Source organism: Olea europaea, unplaced genomic scaffold, assembly GCF_002742605.1.
Source record: "Olea europaea var. sylvestris unplaced genomic scaffold, O_europaea_v1 scaffold2134, whole genome shotgun sequence".
NCBI classification, from domain to species: Eukaryota; Viridiplantae; Streptophyta; class Magnoliopsida; order Lamiales; family Oleaceae; genus Olea; species Olea europaea.
This window is the reverse complement of record NW_019239307.1, coordinates 4,504-14,359: the sequence shown is the minus strand read 5'-3', so window position 1 is coordinate 14,359 and position 9,856 is coordinate 4,504. Positions and strand designations below refer to the sequence as shown.

Genomic DNA, 9,856 nt, shown 5'->3' with positions numbered 1-9,856 from the left:
TCTTCTAACATGGCTAATTTTTTTAACAATTCACTTAAGCATGGGAGAAGCTCTAGTAATTTACGAATTATTTTTCTTCAAATAAATTGAATATGAATAATGTTATTTGACATTCACGATGTTTAACACCAATTTAGGTACCAGTAAAGATCATGCTCCATAATTAGCGATATAATTTTACAGAGGAATGTTACGTGGCACTAATGGAATGCTAAAAATAGAGGCTCAACATATAAATTTTCTAGTCATTTTTGACGAGTTAGTTATACAAACAATAATAGTCAGTCAAATTTGTCATTTGACGCAACGCAATTGTCATGAATCTATCGTCCTAGACACGTCAAATGCAAATATTTTTCAATACAAAACTAATTTTTAGAGAAGGCTGCCAAAAGTTTACTTTTAAGCAAGACCAAACATACCACTAGAAAAGAAAAGAGATCCACGCGAAAGTAAAATGGGATTAACCTTAAGATTGGTTAAAAAAAGAAAAGGATAAATCAATCAAATATCATCGTAGAAACATTTCTTGAAAGCACCCATGTTTTCTTCTTGCAGCCATATTGCTATATTGAAAGATCCATCACCATCATGGCTAGGAATTATGAAAGTTTTCCCATCAAAGCCCATTGATCCAGGCCCCATATGGATTTCCTTTCCCCACCCAAAATCGGCGCCGTAGAGTGGCAGCGCCGTCCAGCTGATTATTGCCAAATTAGGATTTCCATAGAAATCTCCCTTCGGACGGCCATTGTTGTCGAGAGAACGGAATCGGCCTACGTCGGGTAATCCCTTGAGGAAATCGAGGTACCCTCTTACGGTTTCATCTGTAACCTTTTCCACGGCGGCGCGTATTTTACGCGCTGCCGCGCCTATGGTGCTGGACAGTAGGTCGCCGGAGGAGTCTGTTGCTTCAACGCGGATAAGGGCGTTGCCAAAGAAGTTTTTGGGCAGTGGCGGCTGCAATTTGTTGCGGAAATCTGCAACGAAGTGGAGACTCGTTGGTTGCTCCTCCACATGCCGCCGTGCCTTGCTGGTGCACCGCCAGATATGAGCGGCGACAGCTTCAAATCTGCTGTACCCGCGGCTGTTTCCGGCTTCCAGATTCAGATCCTTGCTGGCTTTGTTCCGGAGTTTTTCAATCTGAATTTTTGTTATATGCAGAAACGCCACAGCAATAGGCTTCTTTCGTTGCTCCATATTATCTTCTTCGCCGATCAACGAAGGCGGCGGGCGGAGCACCGCGGGATCGAACCTTGAAGCCAGTGGTTTATCCGTTTCCCAAACCTTCCTATCAAGAAATGGCGGAATAATAGGCTCTGCGCCACGTGCAATCTTCGCCCATTCGTCCACAAAATGCAAAGCACTTGGCCCATCCGCCATCACATGGGAGACACCCAAACCAATGCTAACGCCGCTGCATTTGAACCTGTCTCAAGAAAATCCCCAGAACACACTTAACAATAATTACAAGAAGACAAAGTACATGAACAAAAAACACTAATCATTTCATTATTCAAAACCCGAGTTACAAAACTTTCGAACCTGGTTAGTTGCACTATAACCAAAGGGATTTCGTCGATCGGAGTGGTGTAATCTACAGACGGAATCAGTGCTTGAATTTCTGGGGTTGGGGTGAAATCCCCGAAATCCTCCACCGCCGCCTCCGACACAGCTTCATGAATAGGAACTCCTCTGCCATTGCAGTGGAGTTCTACCCGGCTGCCACCTTCGGCCGACCACTTCAGCCGCCCTGCTAGTGGATAAAATAATACCAAAACCTTGCTCAATGAATCCCTCAATACACCAATGGCATCTCCATTATCCAACTTATCATTATTTCTATAAAAATAAATTGTGGGCGTGTGAGTTATGTCCTTAATTTGATCACAGGCATTTAAATACGTAATCTCTTCTGGGGTTGGCTCAGCAGGCTTTACAATATGAGTAGCCTTGAATGTTACCATTTTCCCTATCTAGAGAGATAGACAGACAGAACTGGAGGAGGGGGAGGGAGGGAGGGAGAGAGAGGATTGCAAAATGCCAATTGGTGAGAATGTTATATAACAGAAGTTTGAATACGATGGCAAGAGTTTGATTATTCCCAGTGGCAGTCATTCAAATAATTTGCAGTTAATATATATATATATATATATATATATATATATTCTTTTCTTAAAAGGAAAATGCTTTATTTGAGACACCAGAAAAAGTAGTCAGAGCACAACATTTGCTTTAGCAGCTGGATATGCTCCTTAATTGACCAACAGCTCTAATGCTTAGGAATGATTATTAACAGGTTAACTTTGGTATGAATTAAAACATAGGATAGGAAACATATGGTCCCACCAAACCCGATCGATGGCTGCAAAATCATAGTAAAATAGATCGTCCGGTCCACCAAATTCTTGACATTGTAAAACAATTTCGGAGCCTAGGTGGCAGACAATGGACTATTTTATTCTACATAATTAGGCTCATGGATTTAAAAATGTCTTGTGATCATTATTAAGTGGGACCCATTAAACGCACATTTTTCTCCTTCGGTTAGGATCTTTGGCGCTGCTTTTTGGGGCCAAATTTTTGTCCGTTACTTCACACTCTTTAATCAAACTAACACTCAAAAAATTCCTTTGCAAAATTAGCACCAAACAGGTGCTAAAATCTACTTTTTTTTTTTTTTTTTTTTTTTTTTTTTTTGTGCTTATAGATCACATCTGAGAGAGATTCGTTATAATTTATATTATTAATTCATTTTTCAATACATTTTATTTAATAAAATAAATTTATAAATGGACTCGTAACTTTTTCATACTCTTAACCACATATTTTTCAAATAAATTACTTTTTTTTTTCATAAAATATATTCTTGAAAATCTACACGAAACAATAATTTTAATTTTATTTTTGTCAAGGATCATGGTTTATCAATTCCAACTTAATTATATCGAGGAATGAGGAAATCTATAGAGTTAAATTCGAAAATTGAGTCAACTCGAGTATCTATCTTATCGATTAGATTATTGTCTAGCTCACTTGATTTAATTAACAATATATGCCCCGGTTTGATATTGATTTAAATCAGATTTTTAATCAAAGTTAAAGTTAAACAATTAGTATTAATCAAATCTTTTATTGGTCCTACAACTTTTCAACTACACATTTTTATTCTTTTTTTTTTGTCAAAATTCACTAAAAATCTAATTTTAATTCTCACCAAACAAGAACTATACCTCATCAAAAAAGTGAAAGTCTACGTAGGTACAGAAGATGTTGAGAACCTCTCTTATACTATAGCATAATATCGGAACTGATTGTTTTTCCCTACTATATAAAAAGGAGGATGTGGAGTTATTGTAAAAGTAAACAGTGAATTGTTCCATTTTATTTCGCTGTAGCTTTTATTTTATTTTATTTATTCCATTTTATTGCGTTGTAGCCATTTCGTTTGTTGCCCCAATGTTTGAGCAAAAATGACATCGTTTTGTCTAATTGGTACAGTGATATTTCCCCTTTCTCGCCCAAAATTATTTACTTTTTCAAAAAATCACACCTTGTTTCTTCTTCTCTTCTTGTTTTTATTATCTATTTTGTTTTTATTATTCGTGTATGAATTAATTTTTTTTCAAATTTTTTTGGTGTCTAGATTTTTTCTAGGGGTAAGTTAATTTCTTTTTTTTTCCCTTCTTTTCCCCTTCTTTGTTATTTGCTTTATATTTTTTTCCCTTTTTTTTTCCTCCTTTTTTGAATTGGCTTTTGTTAAATTCCCAAAAAAAAATTGAAAGGAAAAAAATTTATTGATGGAGTTTAAAGTCTCCGTGCACGGAGGCAAATGCTGTCTCCGAGCGTGGAGACTTGTTTGAGCTCCATTCTCTAAAACCCCAAAAAAAATTTATGCCTAGCATATATGTTTGCTGGCATATGGTGGCCTTGAAGGAAAGGCAGTTTATATAGGTAAATTTTATGCCTGGCATATATGTTTGTTGGCATCTATGTTTACTATTTTTTCTTTAATGTTCAGTTTACATCACTCCATTTTGTGATGCTTAGATATGGAAGGCAGTTTTATGGTCGAACGTGCTTTTCAAATTGCCGAGGCATGCATAGAGGCATGCTTTTTCAAAGTGTCGATATGGTAATTAAATATTCAATTTGTTGGGCTGTGATGTCAATATCAATCCAACATAGGCGATGATGATAAAATCCAGGCCCAATAAGAAAAGAGCTAATTAACCACTCTCTTGATACTTAGATGGCCCACTTAACCGAGCCCAATAATCAGCCCATTCCCTTAGTTGCTCTGGGACTGTTGGATCGACCCATAGATCAATGGCTGATGGTCTTTACTTATTAAATAGATCCTTTGCTTTGCCCTTATAAGGAGGATCGTCATTTTTCTTTCTCTATGTGAGTCGTCTTCTTTTTGAAACCTTCAAGGGCTTCTGTCTTCGTGTTTTCAGCTACTCTGTGTGAGATTATTTGGGAATTATCTTTGAGATAATCAAGTCCTTGTGTGATTCTTCTCTGTGTGAGTGAATCGTTGTTCTTGTGGTTTGTCCATTTTGTGTTCCATTGAAGTAACTCTGTGGTTTGGGATCTGTGAGGGCTCGCGGTTTGAGTTCGGTGTCTCGATGATGTTTTTTGGGGCTTTTGGTCTAAGCCTATGAAAGATTTACACTAGATGCTGTGGTTTAGGTTTTATGTAAAGTTCTTATACATTTTGGTTGTACGGTTTTCAGATTATTGAATAATAGTGGTATCAGAGTGTTGTAAGGCCGTTTTTGTGTCTTCGATCGAAGGTTCGAACACTGGAAAATTAATTTTCAGGCGTTCGACTGTAGATCGCGAAACCCTAGGTCTAGATCTGTTCGATCTAGTGGTTTGTTGAGCTAATCTGAATCTGGACTGTGGAAAACGAGGTCGTTCTGTGACTTCAAGCCTCGATCTAGAAAAGAACCTAAATCTTGAAGCTAAAAAGGCTCGAAATTGAATGAGCTCCAAACTGTAAGGGCTCGACCTGTGATTTGGTGAACTAGAAAACGCTCTCCCTTGGTTGCGATGACCCCGATTCTTGATCTGTGCTGGTGGTTAATCGATTAACCACCCTTCGATTTGCAATTCTTGATCCCTACACGATCACACACACGCTTAACATTGAATATACATGTTGATGCCTCTCTCTTGATATGTTTTAACTACTGTGTATTATAACTCGTTACATCGATAAATGATATCTCGTTATCTTTACCTGTGATAGTTTAATTTGGGTGATTCAAATTGAGCCTTGACCTGAGAACTTGATTCTCACGGAATCCTAGTAAATTTGATCATTCCTAGGCTCTGCAGATATTGTTGCTGATACTGAGATATTGTTTTTGTCTGCATTGTTGTATTTTTCTGGTTCTTGTGGTGTTTACACTAGAATATCTACGGATCTTAATATTGTTTGAAACTACTTGTGATTGAAAGTAATTTTAATTCATTCACTTGATTGCATATTTTTTCTGTGATCTAAAACATCATTTTAGCGAAGGTCAAATTCAACAAACTTTCAAAAGTTGATCATCAGTCTTGTTTTTAATTTTTTTGGAAATACTGTGTGTTAGTTTTTTCAACAATAAAACATGACAAAAGCATCTTTTGAACTTGGTGTTTTTGATGGAAAATGGGATTTTCTCATTTGGCAATAAAAAATGCGAGGTGTTTTAGTTCAGCAAAAAGTTTTCAAAGCAATAACAAATGAATTTCCTGATACCTTAATAGATGATCAAAAGAAAGAATCTAATGAACTTGCTTATACCTCCATTATTCTGCATTTGTCTGATCAAGTTTTAAGAAAAGTGGGAAAACATGATACTGCTAAGGCCCTATGGGATGAATTAGAGAAATTTTACCTACCTAAGTCTCTGCCTAATAAGTTGTTTTTGTTAGAGAAAATTTTCAGCTTTAGGATAGACCCTACTAGAGACTTAGAAGACAGTTTAGACATTTTTAATAAGTTAGTTCAAGATATTATGAATACAGGTGAGAAAGTTTCTGATAAGTATAATACTGTAGTGCTACTTAATGCTATACATGATGCCTACAAAGAGGTTAAAGTCGCCATTAAGTATGGTAGAGATACTCTTACACCCGATATTGTCATAGACTCTTTAAGGAGTAAGAAACTTGAACTTAAGTCTGAGAGAGGTAATAGTGGCCATGAAAACTTGTTTGCTAGAATGAGGACTTTAAGTAGATCTAGTGGTACTCAGGAAAGTCATAATAATCAGGGAAACAACAATAGGATAAAGTTTAAGAGTAGAGGCAGGTCTAAGTCAATGACTAAAATTAAAAAGTGTTATGATTGTGGAAAACCTGGTCATTTTATCAAAGACTGTCAAAAGAAGAAAAATGAACAGAAAGGTAAGGGTGTTGATGAAGGTAATGTGGTAGAATCTGAAGGTTCTACCACAATTGATGTATATGATGTGATTGAAAATTTACCTAACTCTGCAAATGTTGTTGATGGGAATCAGAACCAAGAATGGATCTTGGATTCTGGTTGTACCTTCCATATGACCTCTAAGAAGGCATATTTAGAAAATTTTAAGAAAATTAACGGAGGAGAAGTGGTTATGGGCAATAATATAGCCTGAAGAGTTGAGGGAGTTGGGAATGTCACTTTAAAATTTGATAATAGATACATTTACACCCTTGAAAGGGTGAGGTATGTTCCTGAATTAAATAGGAACCTGATTTCCATGGGAAATCTGGATGATATAGGGCTGCAAGGAAAAATTGGAGATGGTTTTTTGAAGGTGATAAAAGGATCACTTGTTATTTTTAAAGGCTTTAAAAGAAACAGGATTATGTGATCAAAGCTAGTACAGTGTTTGATCACATAGGTAAGTCTTCTAGTGTTGAAGTTGATGCCACCTTAAAATGGCACAAGAGATTGGCCCATGTAGGTGAAAAGGGCTTACACATCCTTTCTAAGAAAAGTGTGTGTGGAAAAGACTATATCTAAGGTGTCCTTTTGTGAAAACTGGACTTTAGATAAGTAGCATATGCTGTATTTTAACACAAGAAAACATAAAACCACCTCTATCCTTGAGTATATACATGCTGATTTATGGGGGCCTTCATCCACTATCACTCAATGAGGAAATAGATATTTCTTATCCTTGATTGATGAATATTCTATGAAGGTTTGACTTTACTTGTTGAAACATAAATATGAAACCTTTGAGAAATTTAGAACTTGGAAGATTCTGGTGGAAAATGAAATTGGGAAGAAAATTAAGATCCTTAGGACGGATAATGGTTTTGAGTTTTGCAATGCTGAATTTGATCAGTTTTGCAAATATGCTAGGATTAAAAGGCATAAAATAGTACCTTATACACTTCAGCAGAATGGAGTGGCTGAGAGGATAAATAAAATCTTGCTAAATAAGGTTAGGTGCATGTTGATAAGCTCAGGAGTTCCTAATGTTTTATGAGGTGAATCTGTAATGACAGCTTCATATATTGTTAATAGGACCCCCTCAAGTGCTCTAGGTGATAAAACCCCTAAAGAGTTATGGACATGACATGTTCCTAATTATTCCCATTTAAGAATTTTTGGTTGTGTTACCCATTCCCATCACAGTATAGGAAAACTTGAACCTAGGGCCCAGAAATATGTTTTTTTGGGATATCCTAATGGGGTTAAAGGTTATAGGTTATGGAGTAAAGAGATAAAAGGCTTTAGAATCATCACCAGCAGAGATGTTACATTTGATGAGTCAAAATGCCTTGTTTAGAAAATAAGAAGCCAAAAAAGCTATCTGGTGATGAAAAGTGAAATAATACCAAGCTGCAGGTGGAGCTTGACTTACCTACCGAACCTGTTGGTGATGAACAGGTGGAGGAAGAAGCTGAAACAGCTTCTGGTTCTCAAGAAAATGAAGAGGAAAGTGTTCAAGAAAATTTGGAAAGTCGGGCTGATGAATTGGGGATTACCAATTAGCTAGAGATAGGACTATGAGAGAAGTAAGAGAGACTGTTAGGTATGGAGATTACCTTTCACTTGCTATTTTGTCCTATCAAGACTTAGTATTTAAAGAACCAAAAACTTATGAATAGGCTATGAGCTGTAAGCAATATGAGAATTGGCATGCTGTTATGATAGATGAGATGGACTCCTTAATGAAAAATGAGACTTGGACTTTAGTTTCTAAACCTGCAGGTAAGACCCTTGTTGATTGCAAGTGGATCTTTAGTATTAAGGAGGGAAATACTGAAAAGATGCCCATAAGATTTAAGGATAGACTTGTAGTGAAATGATTTATGCAAAAAGAGGGCATAGATTATAATGAGATATTTTCTCCTGTGATAAAGTACACTACAATTAGAGTTATGCTTACTCTTGTTGCTCATTATGATTTTGAACTCAAACAAATGGACTTGAAAACTGCCTTCTTGCACGGTGACCTTGATGAAGTGACTTATATGAGACAACCATCTAGTTTTATTGATGAATCTAAATCTGATCATGTGTGCTTGTTAAAAGATCATTATATGATTTGAAGCAATCTCCACGACAATGGTACAAAATGTTTGATAATTTTGTAGCTACTATTGGTTTCGTAAGAAGTGAATTCGATCATTGTCTTTATTTTTAAAAGAAATGATGAAAATGCTATTGTTGCATTTATACTTCTTTATATGGATGATATGTTGCTGACTAGTCAGAATATGCATGCTATTAATCAAATAAAATGGTCTTTAAGTGCTGAATTTGAAATGAAAGACCTAGGACATGCAAAGAGAATTTTATGAATGGAAATCACTAGGAAAAGGCACCATAGGTTACTGTACTTGAAGTAAACTGCATATATTGAAAAAACGTCGACTAAGTTTGCCATGCATAACTCTAAATCTGTTTCACTTTCATTGGCCAGCCATTTTAAATTTAGTAAAGAGCAATGTCCTGTAGATAAATCTGACATTAGACAAATGAAAAATGTACCTTATGCTAATGCAGTAAGATCTGTCATGTATACTATGGTATGTACTAGGCCTGATGTAGCTCATTCCATTAGCACACTTAGTAGATTTATGGTCAATCCAAGACCAGAACATTGAGTTGCTCTAAAATGGCTGTTGAGATATTTGAAAAGATCTTCACATATTGGTTTGATTTTTAGTGCCTGTAATGAAGGTATTGTACTTAAAGTTTTGCAGATTTTTTCGGAGATAGAGATATTAGAAAATCTATTACTGCTTATATGTTTACTTTGTGTAATACATGTATTAGTTGAAAATCTCAACTTCAACCTATTGTTGCTTTATTTACTACTGAAGCTGAGTATGTTTCTGCAACTGAAGCAATAAAAGAAGTCTTATGGTTTAAGGGCTTGTTATCTGAAATAAATGAATTAAGTAACCCTGTTGTTTTATATTCAGGCAGTGAAAGTGCAATTCACCTATGTAAAAGCCCTGTTTTTCATGAAAGAACCAAACATATTGATGTTAAGTTGCATTTTATTAGAGATGTTATTTCTAAAGAACTTATTTTACTTGAGAAAATTGCAACTCAGTTTAATCCAGCTGATGTAGGGACTAAGGTAATACCTTTAAACAAGTTTAAGTCTTGTTTACAAATTTTGAACATTGATGTTGGTTAAATTTTTTGTTCTGTATAGGTGCTGAATCTGATGCTTGTTGGAAGTATTGGGAAGCTGCATTTTTGGGAATGAGATATAAATTGTGTTTTACATTTATTAGGCTTCTTGTATGACCACTGACATCAAGGTAGAGATTTGTTGGGCTGTGATGCCAATGATCAGTCCAACATAGACGACGATGATAAATTACAGGCCCAATAAGAAAA

General features: G+C 35.8%; 1 protein-coding gene across 1 annotated transcript; it reads right to left on the bottom strand.

The window, feature by feature from the left end:
* Window positions 1–218: 218 nt before the first annotated feature.
* LOC111380387 (spermidine hydroxycinnamoyl transferase-like) lies at window positions 219–2,055 on the bottom strand. The gene is made up of 2 exons (XM_023003935.1): window positions 1,546–2,055; window positions 219–1,429 (listed from the first exon to the last, which is right to left on the bottom strand). The coding sequence occupies exons 1-2, from the start codon at window positions 1,965–1,967 to the stop codon at window positions 505–507; spliced, it is 1,347 nt and encodes a 448-aa protein (XP_022859703.1). The 5' UTR covers window positions 1,968–2,055; the 3' UTR covers window positions 219–504.
* Between the last annotated feature and the right edge of the window lie 7,801 nt (window positions 2,056–9,856).